This window comes from Diabrotica virgifera, chromosome 4 (genome assembly GCF_917563875.1).
Source record: "Diabrotica virgifera virgifera chromosome 4, PGI_DIABVI_V3a".
NCBI classification, from domain to species: domain Eukaryota; kingdom Metazoa; phylum Arthropoda; class Insecta; order Coleoptera; family Chrysomelidae; genus Diabrotica; species Diabrotica virgifera.
Window position 1 is genome coordinate 101,771,013 of NC_065446.1, and position 22,863 is coordinate 101,793,875.

At 31.3% G+C, this 22,863-nt stretch overlaps 1 protein-coding gene across 3 annotated transcripts in view; it reads left to right on the forward strand.

Annotated features, from left to right (window-relative positions):
• Positions 1–22,863, forward strand: part of LOC114338869 (uncharacterized) — a 456,134-nt gene that overhangs the window by 357,569 nt on the left and 75,702 nt on the right. For all 3 annotated transcript variants that reach the window (XM_050649556.1, XM_050649555.1, XM_050649557.1), the window contains exons 2-5: positions 3,696–3,768; positions 10,881–11,077; positions 11,950–12,156; positions 20,094–20,258. In XM_050649556.1, the coding sequence (XP_050505513.1) occupies positions 3,696–3,768; positions 10,881–11,077; positions 11,950–12,156; positions 20,094–20,258 (642 nt within the window). The remainder of the gene's footprint in view (positions 1–3,695; positions 3,769–10,880; positions 11,078–11,949; positions 12,157–20,093; positions 20,259–22,863) is intronic.

A 22,863-nucleotide genomic window follows, 5' to 3' on the forward strand; every position in this document is an offset into this window, starting at 1 on the left:
AAATTGCCAAAAATAGCAAAATTCCAATCAAAAATTAGGTTGGAGAGAATGTAATCTCAAAGTTCAAAATCGGTATACGTTAAAAAAATTCATTTTCTAGGCTTCCCATGAAGCAATTTTCTTCATTCTTTTTTGTTCCCAAGTAACTCGAGTAGAGCCATCCAACTAACGCATTATTATATGAAAGTTGCTTTTGTTAATAAATTTATTTATTTATTATAACAAAATTTTTTAATCTGTTTAAATAAAGATTGTTTAAATAACTGTACAGCTTTCAAATGAGAATATTTGTGTTTCTAACGTTAAAAGGTATACTTGTAGTAAGTTTATCTAAAAAAAGTCTACAACTGGAAAAAAGTTTGTGGTTTTCTTTTCTTATAAATAAATTAATTTATTATAATAAAACAAAGCAAGATTGACATTTAATAATGCGTTAGTTAGATGGCTCTACTCGAGTTACTTAGGAATAAAAAAAGAATGAAGAAAATTGCTCCATGGGAAGACGAGAAAATGCATTTTTTTAACGTATATCGATTTTGAACTTTGAGATTACATTTTCTCCAACCTAATTTTTGATTGGAATTTTGCTATTTTTGGCAATTTTCACTCGTAATATCGATAGTTTTTATTATAATAATATATGTTATGAGTATTTTAAAGCTATGAAAATTTGTGCAGAGAAAGAGGACAAAAACAAAAAGGTGGTGGTTCAAAAAGTATGATCCTATTGTTTATATCTTTGCCGTAACTGCCTGTCAAATTTGACCGGTTATATATCAGGAACCACTCATCACAATTAAACTTTTTTTCTTTTAAAAGAAGCCTCCTGCCTCTTTTTTTCCAATACCGTTTTCATGATTTAATTTAATTTAATATTTCCCGAGATATTATATTTGTTTATAAGCCAAAACATTGTTTATAATTTTAAAATATTCCTGAGGCCGCTTAAATAGTGCAATTTCAATTTCGTAATGTGCATTAGAATCGTCTTTTTATACAAAAATCATAGTTATTCTTATGTATCATTATTATTGTGGTTATTATAGTGACCGTAAATTTTCAATTAACAATTCAATTGTTGCTAAACTGTTCATTCAATTTCAATCGGCTTCTGGAATTATAATCTATACGAAAGGATCTTTTACATTACCAAGTTATTTAATTATTGATGAACAATTATTTATCTAAAATTTTAGTTGAAAATTAAAAATTTTGTTGAAAAAACCTAAATTTTCCGGGGACAATTTTTGTCGAAGTAAATCAGGAAAAACAGTTCTCTATGCAGAATTTAATTACGGTGAATTTTTATTTGGACGTTTTTGGTGTAAAGTTAAAATCTTTGGAGATATAGTGCAAAAATTGAAAAAACACGATTTTCGGGCGCCATTTTGTTTATAAAAAAAGTAGCACACTATCTGCGGACTTTGCATACCTATATTATTAATATTAGGTCTGGATCCCGCGTATGTAAAAAAAGTTGATTAATAGCAAGCTGAAAATTTGTTAATAGCTTAAGGGTGTCTACTCGGTAAACTTTGATATATGGGAACACTGGAACAGGGGCAGTTTTAATTGTGGAACAGGTTAAAAATTTGGAACGGTCAGACCACGAAAACGGCACATTTATTTTGTCCGACAGAATAGACTTAAACTCTCCTAACAGATATTAAACTCTCATGCAAAAATCAGACTGCTATTTATCACCTGTCATAATTCCTGTCATTTAACATATTCTACATGTTCCACTCATTAAAACGCCCATTTGGTGATAAATAGCAGTCTGATTTTTGCATGAGAGTTGAATCTCTGTTCGGAGAGTTTAAGTCTGTTCTGTCGGACAAAATACATGTGCCGTTTTCGTGGTCTGACCGTTCCAAATTTTTAACCTGTTCCACAATTAAAACTTCCCCTGTTCCAGTGTTCCCATATATCAAAGTTTGTCCGACTAGACACCCTTAAGCTATTTACAAATTTTCAGCTTGCTATTAATCAACTTTTTTTTCATACGCGGGATCCAGACCTATATATTACAATCATAAGATTCGATTCCAGCAATAAAATTGCTGGTAAATAACTTTTTCCACCTACCTCTACCGAAAGTATACTTTTCCGGACCTGATTGTAGGGAGCAAAGTTGTACTTTTCCTCCCTAGGGAGGAAAATATTTTTCCTCCCTAGGGAGGAAAAGTAAAAGTGACGTCATTCATGAAATATAACTTATTGACGCCCTGTACAATATCTATTTTCTATTACGTAAGTATCTATACATTTAACGTTTATTTATAAAACAGAATTATTTTGCAGAATGGTAAAAAACAGTAAATTGTTATTTTGATTTAACAATGTTTACATTAATAATTTGACTTATATTTGACAGTTGACAGTTATATTGTACCTACTTGCTAGTTTTAGTTCTAATAAATTTTGTTGGTTAGTTACATAAATAAATTAAGTAAAAATAAAAAAATGACTTGTTATTTGAGGAAGGTGGAAAAACCATATGTATAACATGGGAGTAAAGTGCCTTTTCCTCCCTTGAATGATTACTGCCCTCCGCTACGCGTCGGGCAGTAAACTTCATTCTCGGGAGGAAAAGTAGCACTTTCCTCCCTTGTTATACAAATAGCTATTCCTCGTATTTTGCTAATTAGCCCAGAGTAATTAGTAAATGGTCATTTTTATTATAAATAATCTTATTCCAGTGTCTCATAATATTTATATAAATATGTCACAACCAATATTTTATATAATTTATATATAAAAGACAAAATCACAGTACCAATAATTTTGCTGATATTAATTTTCCTAGAACTTAATAAATAAATACTTAATCCGCTTAACCACGGGAGCGAACTAGGTTATGGTTTTCAGAGCGAACTAGTATGTAATTAAGAGGGTTTTTTGACCTTGTGAGCGAACTAGTGTGCGAACTAGTGTGCTCCGTTGGTAGCTGTTGTTATTTCCGTTTTGAAAGGCACCTCGCAAGATATATGCAAATCTATATTCTACAGGGTTTTCGGTAATTTCATCTGCGTTATCCCTGTGTGTACCTAGTATCTCCTGAAAATGCTCTTTCCATCTCTTTACGTGGCCATCTGGTGTAGTAAGAAATTCACCTATCTTGGATATTACAATGTTCGAAAAGTTGGGCCCATTTTTTATTAGTAGTCTAGTAATTTGATATAGCTCTCTAGTTTTCTTGTGTTGTGCAGCTCTTTCTACTTGTTTTGCCAAATCTTCAGCCTACCTTCTTTTGTCTCCTCTTGCATTCATTTCAACTGCTGTATTTACTGATTGCTTGCAAAGATATCTTTTTTAACAGTTTTCTTTTTCCGACAAGATTTCAAGTTTCATCTACATTCCATTCTTTTCTATCTTCTTCTTTTCTACCCAGTTTTTCTTAGTTATTTCTGTCAAAACATCTCCCAAAACTTCCCTACTTGACATAAGTAAACCTTTTTTGAAATCTTCTCTTAATTGTCTTCTTGCTTAAGTTTGATCGTAGAGGTATGAAGTGGGTCAAGTCCAAGAATATTTTTTTTCTGATTTGTGATACATACATTTGCTACATGAGACAGTATGGTAGCTTTGATGGTAAACGGGAAGGAAAATCAACGAGCCATATCAAGACTATAATATAAACATCTTTGTACTACATAAAAAAATAAATATTCCTCTCATCAATATATTTTTAGGATTAGTCTCCGCAACATTAGAAATTAATAGTATCGATACAAATTCCATTATCAGAAAAACACGGCAAAGCAGGTAAGAGATATTTTTTTATTCGATAATATTATGCTGATTTCTTAATACGAATAGCTGTACAAATTTTTATTAAAAGTCAAGGACATTTAGATGATACAGCTCCAATGTAGATAAAATATTCACTTTAAGACCAATTCCAGAAAACAACGTGGTGGTAGATTTTGTTTATTTTTATTAAGCAAATTATCAAAGCGTATTTAAGAACTTAGGCGCAAATATTTTACGGCTATTTCTACTTTTTCTTTCTTTACACGGCAAATTACGTGTAGTTAAATTCTACTGGTATGGATATGTAAATATTAGTTGACAATAACATTGTCATCATTAGACTTAGGCAAATATGCAAATTGCATATTTTGAATATACAGTATTGCCCAAAATAAACAGTACTGAAACTGAAACACAGATATCTCTTTGTGCGTGGTGTCATATTCAAATTAACTAGTATAGACCTGTCGAGTAATCTTTAAATAATTACTTATTAAGGCCTAATTGTTAAAAATGGTGTTAAATACAGAGGAGAAAGTGTTTCTTGTGGAGCAATGTTTTCGCTCACTTAATAGTGCAAGTCTGCGATACGTGTGTGATCAATTCACACAACAGTTTAATAAACGTTCTCCAAGTAATGCTGTAATTTTGAATGTTGTTGAAAATTACAGCATTACTTGGAGAACGTTTATTAAACCGTTGTGTGAATTGATCACATACGTATTGCAGACTTACACTATTACGTCGGCTGATTCCGTATCAGCGAAAATAATGCTCCACAAGAAACACTTTCTCCTCTGTAATTAACACCATTGTTAACAATTAGGCCTTAATAATTAATTGTTTAAGGATTACTTGACAGGTCTATACTAGTTAATTTGAATATGACAGCGCGCACAAAGAGACATATTATGTGTTTCAGTTTCAGTACTGTTTATTTTGGGCAATACTGTATTATGCATAAAAAATGCAAAAGTGGCCAATTTTGCATATTTTTATATGATTGTGCATAAAGTGCATATAGTTGTAAATTTTGATTGTAACTGTACATATCTTTTTATAATCATGTAACAAATAGCTTGGAAATCTCAATATTTCACTTTGTTTTATGTTTTATAATGTATTGATATTCAAATTTTTGGTATCGGAATGTAGTAACTCATAAAAGATTTATGGGCTTATACATAATTTTGTCACTTTTTGTCCTTGACACAAGGGTTCCAAAATCTGCCAGTTTATATCTCTAGGTAAAAAATTTTTATTTTGACGGTACATTTCACTTTTGTTGTAAAATAAGCCGTGAACCTGTGTCTTTATAATAATTGTGAATGATTATTGTGCTTTGAAAATGTCGAAAACAAACAATTCAGTGTCATTCATAAAATCAAACTACACTGTGCGTCAAAAAGAAACTGGGCGGCCCACAAAATTGGTCATTTTTGATGTCTCAAATTTCCTAAATCTGTTGTTCGATTTAAGGTGATACAGTAGCGACCAACAGGTAGCCAAAACGCGTTCCAAGATTGCGGCTGTAATTTTGAATATTTTTTCGAGATATTTGGCACACTTATTCGTAATATAATAAAGAATGGCGGTATAGAGCCCAATTTGAAAAATATATTAATATGTGGAAATTACTCTGTAATTAAATACAATATTAAAAAAACGAGCCTGTACCGCCATGAAGAAGAACAAAAAATACACTTTCTTCAAATAAACTTTTTTATCCGATGCCTAGATTTTGTGTCATTTTGGAACTACTAATGAAATAAAAAAAATTATTAGTTCCAAAATGACACAAAATCTAGGCATCGGATAAAAAAGTTTATTTGAAGAAAGTGTATTTTTTTGTTCTTCTTAATGGCGGTACAGGCTCGTTTTTTTAATATTGTATTTAATTACAGAGTAATTTCCACATATTAATATATTTTTCAAATTGGGCTCTGTACCGCCATTCTTTATTATATTACGAATACATGTGACAAATATCTCGAAAAAATATTCAAAATTACAGCCGCAATCTTGGAACGCGTTTTCGCTACCTGTTGATCGCTACTGTTTCCTCTTAAGTGATTTTCTTAAAATCTTATAGCTTTGTTATTTAGCAATATCGTTGTAATAATGTTGTTGCTAAACAGATAAATCAAACTGTGTTTTTTCTCAAAGTTCGTAACACCCTGTGGAATTTGCTAGCATTTATAAAATACTGAAATTATAACCCAACTATAGCCTCAGGTTTTCTTAACATTTTTTTTTCTTCATTCGCTTATGTTGGATTTATTTTGTTGGATTAAGTCAAAAAACTATTACCCAATTAGAATCTTTCAAATTATCATTGTCAGATAGTACACTTTTAATAAAAGAATTTGAATCACTGTGTCAAAACGTTAAAAAAGTAATACATATTGGAAAGAAAATTTTCCAAAAATTTAAACAACCGTGGGAAAAAAACAGTGGTTACCAGGTTCTTTCTGAAGTGGTTCAAGAATTAGCTGGGACATTTTCCGAACCACTTAATTTAGAACCAACTATTATTGTAAAATTGAAAAATGCCCCAGTTACATCAGTTGATGTCGAAAGAAGTTTTCTTTGTACTCAGATGGAAGCTATAAATTTTTATTAGAAACTTTTGAATAGCATTTGATACTTTATTTTTACCTTAATTCAAAATAATATCATTTATTTGTTAAAATACTTAAATGTTTAATTACATAAGCTTAGTTTGTAAAATACATAGTGGTAGGGGAGCCCAAGCGGGGATTTTTGCAGTTACTCGAGCGCGTCAGATTAGCATATGGGAGAAACATGGTACCCTGCAGATGTACCTCTACCATATATTGGCTCTTAACACAGGGGAGTTCGTTAAGGGGGGCCCGAAAAAAAAATCTATCCTTAAAAAAACTCGAAATTGTCAGATTAAGATAAGGTAAGTTAAGTACATGCAAAAGAGTGTATATTTCAAAAATCTGACGATTTGAGCCGGGCGTAAGGAAATGGGTGAGTCCCAAATTTTCACAAGAAAAAAGCGAATATTTCGCGAAATGAATGACAGATCGAAAAACTAAAAAATATGTGCCCAATATTTTTTTAAAATCTATCGAATGATACCAAACACGACTTCCCGCGGAGAGGGGTGGGGGGTAAATCCCGCGATATTTCGCGAAATAAACATCCGATCGAAAAACTGTAAAATACACTTATTCAATATTTTTGAAAAATCTATCGAATGGTACCAAACACGACCCCCAAGGATGTGGGGTGGGGGGTTACTTTAAAATCTTAAATAGGAGCCCTCATTTTTTATTGCAGATTTGGGTTCCTTACATAAAAATAAGTAACTTTTATTCGAAACATTTTTTCGAATTATGGATAGATGGCGTTATAATTGGAAAAAACGATGTTGGAAATGGAAAATTAAATTAAAAAATGGCAAGCGCCCACTAAAATGGAAAACTTTACTTAACTTTTTTTGGTTTTAGGACCTACTCTTCACAACCCAATAGGTCCCCAAAGCGCTCGAGTGACTGCACATTTAGCATACTTTGCTCCACTACCATTATGTACATGTTAATTAACAAAACATGTGAAGATACTGTATCATATATTTTTTGTTACATGAATATTTTCTAGATAAACATGCATATTTATTTGAATATTTGCCTAAGTCTAGTCATCATTAACATAGAGATGGCTACTTCGTGTAGTTTTTGAATATTCTTGGATAGCCGTTACTTGTATAATTGGTTAAATTGTTAATTCAGTTCATTAATAGGATTATTTTTTCAGAAACTATGTATTCAGTTATTACAATAATTTATATACTATACAATAAAAACTAATAATCGAGAAAATAAATAAATTGATAAAGTGATTTTAATAAAAATAAATAATAAAAACGGATAAGCATTTTTAGTTTAGCTTCGTGTTGCAACGAAATGAAAATGGTGATTCATTATTATTTATTACTCCTATCTGAATATGTAGGGTCCACTTTTCGTTGGAATATTTCCGATTTCCGCGTTGGACATATGGGATGTAAATTGCAAATCATAAAATTCCCTCATCTTCTTTTGCTCCAGCATCCGATTGGCAGTTTTAGAAGCCACCCCAGAAAAATGTTACGAATAGGGTTTTTAATTTAATATTATTTTATATTTTATTAAGTTGAAAACTTTGACTTGATTTTAATAATATACTGTTATTTTGGAACGCTTAGATAACTGTTGAACATATTTAAAACAAAATACTTGGATCACAGAATATACCCTGGTGTATTCTGTACTTGGATCTTCCATAAATAATAAACAATAATTAACTTTTTATTAATTTCACGCCTTGAATAATTACTTATTATTTATTATATATATTACTTATCAAATATAATATCAATATTATTTAATAAGCAACTCAAAATATTCCTAAAGCCTTGTCAAATATTTAGTAGCCTCGTCAATGTCACCACATTCTGTTCGACTGAGTGCGTTGTATGACAAAGATAGCGAATGCTCGATTTCATTGTTTTCGAAACCTTGGAAAAAATAATCAATATTTTTAAAAAAGTTCAAACACAGAATGAAAGATTACATTATTACCTATGGTCGAAAGTCCCTTAGAATAAACAAAAAGATTTTTTTGAATAAAATATTTGAAATTAAAAATCACACTCAATTTTCTTTTCTTTTTCGCCCCTGTAACTTTAAACATTATAAATTATATAAATATGTAATAAACATTATAGAGGTCTTCAGGGACTTTCTACCCTCGATAATGATGTAATCTTTCATTCTGCGTTTAAATTTTTTCATAATTACTTATTAGTTTTATCAGGATTCGAAGAAAATGAATGCATTTAAAAAACATTAGAACGAAAGTTTGCGCCTATGCTCTTAAGGTTTTCTAAAATTCACAAAAAATCTTGTTCCGCATACAAAAATAGGTATATCTATTGGGGTCCCGGTGAATTCGTAACTATTTTAATCCTCTATCCTAATTACAGGCCAATTGGTAACTCTGGCCCTGAGGTAATTTTTCGGTAACCAATCAACTACCGGTGAATTCGTAACTAAATAAAGGTATAATCTTTTAGACTTGAAATAAATATATGGAAAATCTGTTTGCTTTTAAATTATCAGATGGATTTAAATAATTTATCATTGCTAAACATCTAAATATTGAATTTACAATTACTTGATAAAAACCAAGCACGTGTAGAGCTATACTTCTATACTTGATGGAAATAATATTTATAACACGTGTTAATGACACACAATAAGATTGTTTCAATTATTTTATTAAGATATTTCAATTTTTGCTATTTTTTATAGGTACATATAATGCAAATATAATGTTTTTAAGCAAACCAAGAAACATTCGGTTTAGATTTAAGGTAGGTATTAGATTTAATCAATGGTTTAGAATTCACCTGAAGAAAGTTTCGAGTTGGCAGGTCAGGTAAGAGAAAAGTTACGAATTGTCCGGTGTACATTTTGATTTGAAAATTTTTGTCATTAAAAGTTACGAGTTGGCGCGTGTCCATCTATTCATAACTTTGTATACTACGTAATATAAAGTATATTGAAAATGTGCATTGTATCGAAACAATCGTACTTCATAAAGATTATAGGCCAGGATCGCGCGTACCAAAAAAAGTTTATTAATAACTAGCTCAAAATGAGTTAATAGCTTGTGTCTATTCGAACAAACTTTGATGTATGGGAACACTGCAACAGGGAAAGTTTAACGAAAGGGTAATAAATCAATTGAAAATTCTCTCCGACAAAATACATGAGACGTTTTCGTAGTCGCACGTTCGAAACCTGTAACCCGTTGCACAATTAAAACTTCCCCTGTTCCAGTGTTCCCGTATATTAAAGTTTGTCCGACTAGACACTGTTAAGCTATTAACAAATTTTCAGCTTGCTTTTAATGACCGTTTTTTGGTACGGGGGATCCAGGCCTATAAGATTATATAAATTATTTATGAGGAGTGAATACTACAAAAGGTTTTTTTATTTAAAATTTATTATTTCCTTAATGTCTAAAATTTAAAACAAGATGTTTCTTCGTATTACCAAATATGTGTTCGATAAATTAATTAATCATTTGTTAAATTGTTTTTCTAAGAATGTATTATTTATTGTAGGTATTTCGTCTTTTTTAGCCTTGATATGGGTTCTTTGTTTTTAACTTAATATTATTTATTGTAATGTCGTTGAGTGGTTTATAACATTCCCTCTACTGTTATGGAATTACTACTTATTGCTAATTCTGTTGTATCAATTTTAAATGAAACGAAAATTACGCTAATTTCTTCAAAAGACATACCAATATTAATGACCTACACAGAAATCCTACCGGAGTCTTTCCAGGTCCTCCTTGGTTGTCTTCACCTACTCCTTTTAGGAGCTAGCAGGTCTCCACCAAAGTTTGCGCCAAAATTGTCAACTAATTGAACATAAGCATCTTGAAAATATTTAAAATTCTTGAAGAACTTCAATTGCATCCGATTCATGTCCAACGTGTGCAAGCTCTACTACAAAGATATTTTTTTCCACTTTTATTTTTTGGCACTCTATTCTTGATTAAAATGGTCAAGTTCCTAATTTTTTAAATTATGTTTTGTTTACTTTCGAGGCTACTTTTGGACGAAATTTTATAAGTAATTTCAATATTAATCACCTATGCGCTGAGGCAAATTCAGAAGGATTCTTTGAAACTCATTTTTAGCGTCAGTGTTCAGTAAATAAATGAATTGCGGTAATTGATGATTATCTAATCGGTCCATATCTTCTACCACAACGATTACCATGCGAATCTTACCATAGTTTCCTAATGTAAGACTTATCTATTCTTTTTAAAGAAGTCCCACTATAGCTGAGGGACACTTTTATGGTTCATGCATGACGGTGCACTTGCTCATTGCAATTACTTAGATACGGTATATATACATACAAATCGTTGGATAGGTAGGAAGGGTATGGTACAGGGACCTGCTCAATCGCCGGATTTAAATCCTTTAGATTTTTGAATTTGGGGGAAAAGAAGTACACCAGGAATATTTACACGACCTTATTTATTTACACATTGTACACAAAAATTAAACTAATTTCTTTTACATTTTTTAGCTTGAAGTGCACTCTGCCACCACAGATAGAAAATGGAAAATGGTTAATAACTGAAGCAGATGTTCAGCCAGGTGATCAAATAGAAGTTAACACAATAGTAAGATTAGAATGTAATGAAGGATATCAGTTGTACCCTTACAACACACTCATGGCTTGTGATAGCAATTGGGATGAAGAAGATTTTCCAGTGTGTAGAAGTAAGTACAAATTTAATTTATATATGCCATTAGTTCTTCTTCTTCATTCTTATTGATAACAGCAGGAGACTTCATGACGGCCTCATTTAGCCTCATTCCTAGAACTATATCATTGCCAAAACGGGCGTTAATATCTTCTTTAATGATTAAACCATACACTCACCAGCAAAACTAACCGTCCACCTTAAAAATGGGTCAATTTTGATGTCTCCAATTTCCTAAACCTGTTGTCCGATTTAAGTGAATTTTTAATATATTATAGCCTTATTTTTTAAAAATAACGCTGCAATAATATTGTTCCTAAGCACGTAAATTTTCATTGTATACAGGATGTACCAATCAAACTGTGTTTTTTTTCTCAAAGTTTGCAACACCCTGTGGAATATTCTAGCATTTGTAAAATACTGAAATTAAAACCGAACTATAGTCTCATGTTTTCTCAACATTCTGTTTTTTGATTTATTTGCTTATGTTGTACCATAAAAAAGTTAGGTACTTTAACAACTAGCCATGATTTTCATCAATACCAGGGTATTTTTAAATAAGTATGGCAAACTTTAGGGGGTAATTCTGCATGAAAAAACAATGACAGTTCATTTGACAGATAAACAAATGCTTCGTCTTCGAGATAGGGGGTGTTGAATTTTTTCTTATAAACTGACGATATATTTATTGCTTTAAAACCGATTGAGATAATAATTATGCAAATGTAATTCGGTGGGTTTTAGGACGTATTTATTGCACATTTTTGACATACAATAATTAAGAATTTAATGATTATTCACCATTGGCGCTCATTTTGGTAATATGATCTCTATTTTTATTTATTACACATTTGTTAATTTTATATTTTATTATTTTTTTTTTTTTAGAAAAATGTCCTTCGTTTTATTCAACGGCAACTACAAAGCTGATATGCAAAGATAAAGATGAAAACACTATCACTTGCGACAAAGCGACTGACGGGACGTACTTAACCTATAGTTGCGTCGCTTTCTATGAAGTCCCGCCAGGTGGGAAAAACGTTCTTTATTGTAACGATGGCATTTGGGATTTTCCCAAACCTCTGTGTAAACCAAGTAAGCAAATTTCACTTTTTAATCACTTTATAGTAGCACAATAATAAATCTGAAAGTTTTTACTGTTAAATCAATAAAATTTAGTTTAATACTTTATTATACCTACTTACTTATTTTAATTTGTCAATTGAAGACCTTGGGACTAGAAGGGGACAAGCCACAATTTCGTCAAAAATGAGTTAAAGTAGAAATCGCACACTCTAAGACCATATTAATGTCCCAAACAGAAGTTTCGGCTTTTTTCTCATAGGTGGCTCCGCTGTAGTAAGTCCCGTTGTGTCACCATCACTTTATATTGCAACAGAAACAGAAGGAGACAAGCCACAGTAGTAATCAACACGGCGGCGGAACATTCCGGTGCATGTAAACGGAAAATAGACTTTGATTAGTTTGATTCTGAAACAAAGTGATTAAAATCCATTTTTAAATAAAAGCGAAGATGACGAAGACTTTAATTATAGAATATAGAATATAATTTTTTTTGGACAAAAGAGGATAAGCCTTATATTTTTCAAAAAATGTTCAAAAACCGCTAAACTTTTGTTCTACTTTAATTATGTATTTAATAACATACATATTTCCAAACGATTGATTGTGGACCTTACTTCCGAGAAAAATGTAAAAATTGGATTTCAGAATCTGAAAATAAGTTTAAAATGGTGTTTTCTCCAAAATAATCTTTTGTGGCAAGTCCCCTACTGGTCCCGGTCTTCAAAATATTAAGACTCTACATCAGCACCTCATCGATACAATTCGAGAGATAGTAACCTCACCGTTTTTCGAAAATTCTGCGAACCGTTAGCAACAGTGTGTCGGCAGTACGTGACACTATCAAAGACGAAAGCACAATATTCTAATAATAATATACTCATAGGTACGCTAATTGTTGCCAAGTCAGTCAGTTAATTTCGATTTCTTGTTATAGATAATCGATCTTAGTAATTCCAATGTGACACAAAATCTAGGCATGGGATAAAATAGTGTATTTTTTGTTGTTCTTGATGGCGGTACAGGCTCGTTTTTGTAATATTTTATTTTATTATGAAATAATTTCCACATACTAACATATTTCACAAATTTGACTCTGTACCGCCATTGTTTACTATATTACGAATAAGTGTGCCAAATAACTCAACAAAATATTCTGAATTAAAGATGAAATCTTGGAAGGCGTTTTCCCTCTTGATGACGCGCTAATGTAGCCTCTTAAGAGATTTATTGGTAAGATAAAACCTTGAAAAGAGAGAAACTATAAATGATAAATGATGTAAAGATATGAAAATATTACAAGAAAATATACATTGCATCTAAATCCAGTTTTTTGTTCTTAAAGCGTCTTGTCCTCAATGGAAATTGGGCTACTACAATTGCAAACTCCTCTCTATCTTCAGCTGTCCAAAATGTAACCCAAAATCTCTTAGCCTTAGATACTATCTTCCTAGTCCCTTCTTTCCCTCGATCCTAACTTTCACTATTAGTTGAGCATATTGGTACTTATTATTTCTCAGTATATGTTGTAGGCACGTTTTCTAAAGAATTCTCCGGTAGATCAACATTTCAGAGGCTTTCAATTTATTTAAAGTTGATGTTTAAAAGGTCCTCCGTTTAGCTTTTTGACCGGTATAGTCGAGTTTCGAGTTTTAATCAAAAATCACATAACAGCTTTTGGTTTTTTCGAAAGATTTTCAGGTCCTGTTCTATTCTCGATCTTATTTGTATGTCCGGATTTAGACTACTATAGATTCAACATCATTGTTAGGTACTTGAACATGTTGGCCCGTTCTAAAGTATGCATGTCTTCAGTGCAAAGTTGTGGTACATTTTGGTTTTTCGGATTGACAGCCCTTTTTTATATTAAATTAAAAACAAACCTAGTTGGTACTATCGATAATAGACGAAGAGGCAGCGCTGAAAAATCTCTTTGAATTTACTAAAGCTAGATTTTTCACAGTTGATTACTGTGAGTGTGTAGAGAAACATACTGCGGTCGGTCAAGCGAAACGTAGAACAGAAACGTAATTAAATCCATTTACTAAGGCTGAAAATCAGTATACACGTTCTAAATTAAATATAAATAAAAGTTATTATAGTCGGTCAGCTGAATGACGGGACAGAGCCGGTCGGTCGGCCCCAATAATCGATTGAGGAAATGAAGCATTTTGGCTCGCAATTTTTTCGTCCAGCATGGATTTACTTGAAATTTTCACAGAAGGTAGGGAATAGTCCAAGGAGCATTTTCTATATCATGCCGCTATCATACGCTAAAGCCTTGGGGGTGGTTGCCACCCCATCTCGGGGGTGGGAATTTTTTATTACATGTTAATTATGTGATTCGATAAAAACGTGATTCTAAGAAAAAATGTTTTTTACATTTTCTTCGTTAAACTAATATTTTTCGAGTTATTCGCGCTTGAAAATAACAGTTTTTCGACGAAAAAATCGACTTTTTTAGAGGGTTTTTTGAGAATACCTCGAAAAATATTCCATATATTTTTGGCAATAAAAAGTTTTTTCAAAAATGATTTTGTAGAATTTTTAAAGAGCTATTATAACACTGTGTAAAGTAATTTCCGTAAGATCCCTTAGTTTTTAATTGGGGCGGGTTTAAAGGGCTCGAATAAGGGGGTGTTTGCTGGTAAATAGAGGTTTTAAACAGCTATATCTGGCTAACAATTCACTGTAATGAAAATTTATGTGCAGGGTAATTTTAGTCATTAAAAAAGCTACAATTTAATAGTTTATAATTTTTTTCGTATCTTCAGTATTTTCGGAGATATTTTGAAGTAAAACGTGAAAAATACCAAATTGCAAAAAAACAATTTTTCTTTAAACTCCAATTTTTCCAAAATCAGGAATTTAAATAGGTCAAACTCCTTGAGTGTATTGTTAATATAAATATAAAAGGAACTACAGAAAAGTGAAGATCAATTTTGAATCAGAAAGGTAGTTAGGGGGTTGTTTTCACTGATTGTTTCGTAGAGAAAAGCAGCTACCGATATTTTTTTGATTATAAGTCGCTTAATTTTCATGCTAGAAACTTTTTATCATTTTTTTGAAAGGTCTAGTTGTATACTTAAAAAAAGAATATTTAAGTTTTCTTCGAAAAATGCAAATTTTTACCATTATTTGGCTTTGGCTAATATTTCAAATTATGCATTTGACAAAAAAGTTAACCTTTAACATGCCGTATCTCGGTTTGTATTCGTCTTATAGATATTATTGGAAAAGAATTTGGTTTGTGTTACTAAAAGATACAATTTTGATATCTACAGTTTTTTTGATTAAATGCATATTTTTCGAGGTATTCTCAAAAAACCCTCTAAAAAAGTCGATTTTTTCGTCGAAAAACTGTTATTTTAGAATCACTTTTTCCATCGAATCACATGATTGAAATGTAATAAAAAATTCCCACCCCCGAAATGGGGTGGCAACCACCCCTAAGGTTTTAGCGTATGATAGCGGCATGATATAGAAAATGATCCTTGGACTATTCCCTACCTTCTGTAAAAATTTCAAGTAAATCCATGCTAGACGAAAAAATTGCGAGCCAAAATGCTTCATTTCCTCAATCGACTATTGGGACTGGGGCAGACCGACCGGCTCTGTCCCGTCATACAGCTGACCGACCATAATAACTTTTATTTATATTTAATTTATAATGTGTATACTGATTTTCAGCCTTAGTAAATGGATTTAATTACTTTCGTAGGAAAGCAACTTTGATTCCCTCTCAGTAACACCTGTTCTACGTTTCGCTTGACCGACCGCAGTATGTTTGTCTACACACTCACGCTAATCAACTGTGAAAAATCTAGCTTTAGTAAATTCAAAGAGACTTTTCAGCGCTGCCTCTTGGTCTATAAGTTGTAGTAGACTCAACTCGGAATGCACAACCAACACTTCACCTTGACTCATGAATAGAGAGCGGAATATATGCAAAGTGCATATAGAGGCATATATTGCATATTTTCAGACAACAAACACATTGCATATTTAAGCTAAACACGATTTATTTTGAATATTTTAAAAATAAATTATATAAAAGTTTAAAATTTTCCTCTCTTAGTTGGAATTTTATAACTTCGATATGAACGAGCTCGTTATTTATCTATCTATCGCTCATCTGGACTTTCCCATTACTACCTGAATTTAACAATTATGGGTGTTCCCAGAAAAATATTATTTTATTAGCGTAGCAAGTCGTAGGTACCTACCTGCTTTTAAGGGTCTAATAATTATTTTGTCAGTTTCCGGCCAACATTTGTTTAAAGTAAATGTTGTATCGTATTTAGTGTTTTTGAAGTGATTGGTATATATTAAATTTAAATATGTCTACCATTCAAAAAAGTGCTTGGATAAAGTGTTTTCCCGAGTTAAAGCTAAGTGGAGACAAAGTATTGTGCAAGGCCTGTTCCAAAATCGTAAGTTACATTCATTTTCACATTTCATTTTTTAAATGAGGAACTGACAAACAAAAGCATCATGTCCCACAAAAGAAATTTTTCTGGAAAGAGTGTTTTTATTCGACAAATTCGCTTTTACTTCTATAAAAACGGACATAGAGAGAAGCATCAAAATACAAAAATCCATCAAATTGTAGACAATTCCGCTTTTGTTCTTCAGCTTAAGTAACGTACTTTGTTCTTTAAGTAACGTACAAATTGCTAAAGAACTTATGTTCATAAAAGTTAATTTTAGTTTTTTACCAGATCTAATAATAGGCTATTATAGAAAGGAACTACAACGTTAACGGGGTTTTATTATTTCATATGGTCAATGAATCTCTATATATGAAAAAACCGCGGAGTGCTACCATTTAAAGGGGTGCGTTTTTGAGAAAAGGGTGAATTAGTCCCTGGCACAGGTTACATTAGGGTGAGTTCTATGCACTTTTGGTACAAACTCGTCTACATAAAAATTGTTCCTGGTTAAATTTCCTATCTAAATATAACTTTTTAAAGTCAAAGATACTTTTTTTTACAAAAATATATTCAAAAGAAAAAGCACAAAGAAACCCAAAAGAAAGAAATTTTTTTTTGTCCCATAACTTTTATCCACGGGGATATAGGTATAGACATTGCTTCACAGAAAAAGAACTTACATATTTTCTCTTTAACATGATGTTTGGTAGAGGTCATTAGATTTACAGTTTTCGAAATATGATTTTTCAAATTTCGCCACTCACAGCAATTTTGGGCAATTTTCCTTGTTATTTCGCAAATATTGTTCTGTAACTTTTTTCTACGCAACTTTAGTCATATGCAATGGTACATGCAAGAGGAATAGAAATCAATTACCTTTAAAATGTTCTACTGTATAATGTTGTACGGCTTCTTTTAAAGAGCTTATTTTTTTCAAGATTTTATACTTTTAACGAGTTTTTATATTTTTTAGGATTATTTGTTAAATTTCCCATTATAACTTTTGTTTCTACATTTAGGTATATATTATATAATAAAAAAGAAAGCTTATTCTGTTTACTTTAAAATGGTGTATTACAAAAATTTCTAGGATTATTTTTGAATAAGATATGCTTTTTCAAAATATAATAAGTACATGCAACGATTTTTGATTTTAGGATTATTTTTTAAATTTCTCATTATAACTTTTTTATGTGATTGTGTGTTATGACTGAATCTTATTTTTTATAGGTAATACTTTGGATCCACTTGACTCGGCCGGGCAAGCTTTAAAATATGGATTAATTCCAATATTTACTCTTAAAGCTCCTGCACTACAAGATTTGTTTGAAAAAATAGCATGTAAATGTACCAAAGGATGTACAAAAAACTGCGGTTGTAGGAAGATAGGAATTATAGTTGTTCAATATTCTGCAAAGGGTGCATGTGCATGGGTATTAATTGTGGGAACTCTAAGATAACTGAGGTGTCAGAGGAAGATATTGAAGCTAATGCTAATGAAGGGATGGACTTTGATTTTGAAGTTTTTTCAAATGTCAACGTTTAAATAATTTCAACTAAAGTGATGTTTTCTAAGACTAATGTCTATGTAATTTTTGTAAAATAAATAATTTTAAATAATACAGGTAAAAAAATATCAAAGAATCACTCGGTTTTCATTATTTAAATATAGACGATACACCATTTTAAAGAACAGAAAGTAAGCCCTCTTTATTGAGCAATATATAGTATATTCATGTACAAGAAAAAAAAAGTTACAATGAGAAATTTAAAAAATAATCCTAGAACTTTTGTAATACACCATTTTAAAGTAAACAAAATAAGCTTTTTTTATTATATAATATAATATATACCTAAATGTAGAAGAAAAAAGTTATAATGAGAAATTTCAAAAATGATCGTAAATAATGTAAAAAATAATATTTTTTTTTATTTTAGGTATTATATAATATATAATATAATATTATATTATATATTCTATATAGAATATAATATATTATATAATAATATTATTTTATTTTTATATTTAAAAGTATAAAATCTTGAAAAACCATAATCTCTTTAAAAAAAAGTCGATGTAGGTTTTTTTGTAAAGCAATGTCTATACCTATATTCTCGTGGACAAAAGATATGGGGAAAGAAACAAATTTTCTTTCTTTTGGGTTTCTTAGTGCTTTTTCTTTTGAATATATTTTTGTAAAAAAAAGTATCATTGACTTTAAAAAGTGATATTTAGATAGGAAATTTAACCAGGAACAATTTTTATGTAGGTATGTTTGTACCAAAAGTGCATAGAACTCACCCTAATGTAACCTGTGCCCAGGAACTAATTCACCCATTTCTCAAAAACGCACCCTTTTAAATGGTAGCACTCCGCGGTTTTTTCATATATAGATGTCCATTGACCATATGAAATAATAAAACCCCGTTAACGTTGTAGTTCCTTTTAGCTATCTTATTTTGAATATAATCAATAGCCTATAAAGTCATTAGAACAAAGGAATTTACAATTAAGTGATTCGGTTAATCTTGTTAACACTTTTTCTGCTCATTGTCAAAAAATTCCCGGAAATACAGGGATTACAATTAGAAATAAATTAAAAAATGTTTTAGAAAAAAATGAGGGCTTCGATTGTTTGAGGAAAGTTGTACGTATTTTTAAAGGCAACTTTTCTGAAGATCTTACGACTTAATATATTGTTTTATTTTTGAGTATTTTTAATATGCATTTGCATATTTAGACAAATTTAGAAAAATACCTGCATATTTGTAGTAAAAGTAATGCATATATATGCGCATATTTTGGTAATGTTGTGTTGCATATATTCCGCTCTCTAACTCATGAATGGCATTTGTAATTTCAGTTTTCAGAATTTCTGGTCCTTCGTTGTCGTTTTCCAATGTTCTTAGTTCTTCTGATATGCCGTTGAAAAGTATTTTGATGTAGTTTTCCCATTCTTTCAATTTGTCTTCAGTGGATTTAAATTTGTCATCCGTTTTCAGTGTGGTATGTAAGGTTGTTCTCTTAATAGTCGAGGTGAACTCTGTTCGGACTTTAGAGACAGCTTCTCTGAAAAGTTCATTTGATGTACATCTATACCATTCTGCCAAGTTGCACAGCCAGGATATTCTACGTCTCTCTAGGATTTCCTATGGGTGGGTGGTGATTATATTCTAAAAATTATATTTAGCGCATACAGATTTCGATTCTCAATCTTCCTGATGTGTTTTCTGGTTATTTAGTTCTAATATTATTTGAAAATCGTGCAAAACAGGGACGATATTCGTAGGATCAGAAAAAAATAACGTCTGGTTTCGCTCAGCGGCATTTTACATTGTAAATAAACAATTGGATTATGTTTATTCGCTTTCAAAAGTTTAAAGCTCGATTCTAAATGTTAAATAAAAACCTTACGAATTTTTTATGATGTATGGAATGAACAAAAAATGCTACATAGGTTACCATCTTGTTACAATTTTGATAACACTGTTCTAATTATAATGTTTTCTGAATAGTTTGTGGAAAGAAAGTTACTACGGATACAACAGAACTTACTTGGGGTGGCACTGATGTTAAAGGATATGAATATCCATGGGTGATTGCGATGTTTAAGAAATTAGCAGGAAAATACGAAAATGTCTGTGGCGGAACGTTGGTCAGCCGTAGAGTTGTTGTAACCGGTAAGTAAAGATTTTTTTGTGTGTGAATTTGATGGCATTGGCAGAGCCAATTGGCCAGAAAGATATTATTTTAAGAAATTTAGTGCAAGATAGCACCTTCTTGAATAAGTCTAGTGATTAACTTATAAAACAGCTTTAAGTTAACAACAGCAATACTTAACCTTACTACCCAAGCATAAAAACTTTTTTAGGAAACTTACGTGTTGTAAGTAAAATGTTCTTAGCTATAAAATTTAAGTTATCTACAGTGTGTGACATTAGTTTGAGAAAGTCAAATTACTCATTTGTTGCAACACACACGAAAAAACTTATTTAGTTGAAAGTTGGAAAATACTACATATTTTCAAATATACAGAGCACCTCATTTTGACAGGGTGAACAAACTCTTTTTAAATAAAACACTCTGTATATTCTTACAAGTTTTTACAATTAACGGAACACTGGTGAATAATCTCAGCTATGCAGACGATGAAATATTCCTTGAGCATAGCAAATTTTGGTTGATCGCGCTACGCTCTACTGCGAGATAGTCCATTCTTTCACGGTTTTTGCTCTGAATTTTAAAGAACCGCTTGGATTGACATGAAATTTGGCGTACGCATAGCTTACACGTCAAAGAAAAAAGTGATATTGTGCCGATATGTGCTTTTGCCCCGGGGGTGCTTTTCACCCCCTCTTGCGGGTGTAAAAGTATTCGTCCAAAGTAAGTCAGGAAATTGATAAACTGACTAATTTCAAGCAACTTTTGTTCTATAGAGTTTTTTCACTAATTCAATACTTTTCGAGTTATGTGCGAGTGAATATGTTCTTTTTTTCAACAAAATAACCACGCTTTTAGACGGTTTTTCGCAAATAACTCAAAAGTAAGTATACAGCCTGTAAAAAAGTAAAAAAATGGTGTACGCGTTAAGTCTCTGGACCTCGTAAAACCAGAGTTATAGCCAATGAAAAATAGATTCATATTCACCAAATTTCAAATAGAACACTTCGAAGTCAAATATCCAAAAAAATTAAGCACTTTTTGGGGAAAATCCATTATAACTTTTTTAAAGTGTTTAAAAAAAGCTTTATTTCTATTTGAATAAAAAGTTTCTAGCATTAAATTTAAGCAAGTTACGCTCAAAATAAAGTTGGTCGCTTTTGTTTTGGCAAAAAAATCGGGAAGACCACCCCATAATTAGCAACTTAAATGAAATTAATCGTTAGGGCTCCACAAATTCTTTTACTTATGTTGTGTTTATATGATCTGTAAGTTTTATCGATTCATAGTGCTTATTTTGGAAAAAATTTGGTTTTAAAGTAAAATTTTTAAAAATTTTAATTTTGAAAAATATGCTTTTTTAATCACTTTAAATAAGTTGTAATGAGTTTTCCCCGAAAAATGCTTCATTTTTGGTTATTTCACATTAAAGTATTCCATTTGGAATTTGACGAATATGAACCTATTTTTAATTAGCTATAACTCTGCTTCTACTAGGTACAGAAACGTGATATATACACCATTTTTTAAAAATTTTTACAGGCTATATTTCTGCTATGAATGTTTTTTCGACAAAATACGTACTATTTGAGTTATTTGCAAAAAACCGTCTAAAAGCGTGGTTATTTTGTTGAAAAAATGAACATATTCACTGGCAAATAACTCGAAAAGTATTGACTTAGTGAAAAAACTCTATAGAACAAAAGTTACTTAAAATTAGTCAGTTTATCAATTTCCGGACTTACTTTGGACGAATACTTTTTCACCACCAAGAGGGGATGAAAGGCACCCCCGGGGCAAAAGCACATATCGGCACAATATCACTTTTTTTCTTTGACTTGTTAGCTATGTGTATGCCAAATTTCATGTCAACCCAAGCGGTTCTTTAAAAGTTAGAGGTTTTGCAATATTTTACCGTTAAAGAACGTACTAGTATGGAATGACACTGAACACAAAAAAAAAACAAAAATCGTGATTGTCAGTAGGAAGAAGATTGAACACGAAACAATGTAAACTACGTTAAAGAAAAAGCTTTAGAGAAAGTACCCACATACAAATACTTGGGATGTGAGTTCAACAATGGGACCGCAGCCTTGAAATAAAACGACGGACTGAGATGGCCACAAGCACTTTTAATAATATGAAAACCTTATTTTACAATGGAAAACGTAATAGAAATTACTTACTGACACTGATCCTGAATGTGTTAGTATTGGATGATATCTCAAAACACCTAAGCAGCTAAGATTGCTGATGTTAAAATATTAATAAAACGCCCATTAGTTAAGACTTTCTTCCCTGTTTTATAAAAAAGACTTAGGCCGTCCGCACATGGGTCGATCGAAGACACGTCTCGAAGTTCGTGCGTCTTGCTCGTCTTGTACGAACCACGCGGCACAAGCGGTTGTTCTCCGCACACTAGTCGATTCAGTTTGCTCACATCTTCCAACCAGGAAGAACCCATTTGTTATATATTAACCAAAACGACTATTTCGATATGTCAAAAGCACGGTATTGTTATATTTTTAGTATAATTTGAATACAATGAGGACATTTTTCGACTTCCCCAACGAATTTTATATTAAACACCTACAAAAAAAAAATAGAAACAGAAGTTCAATGTTT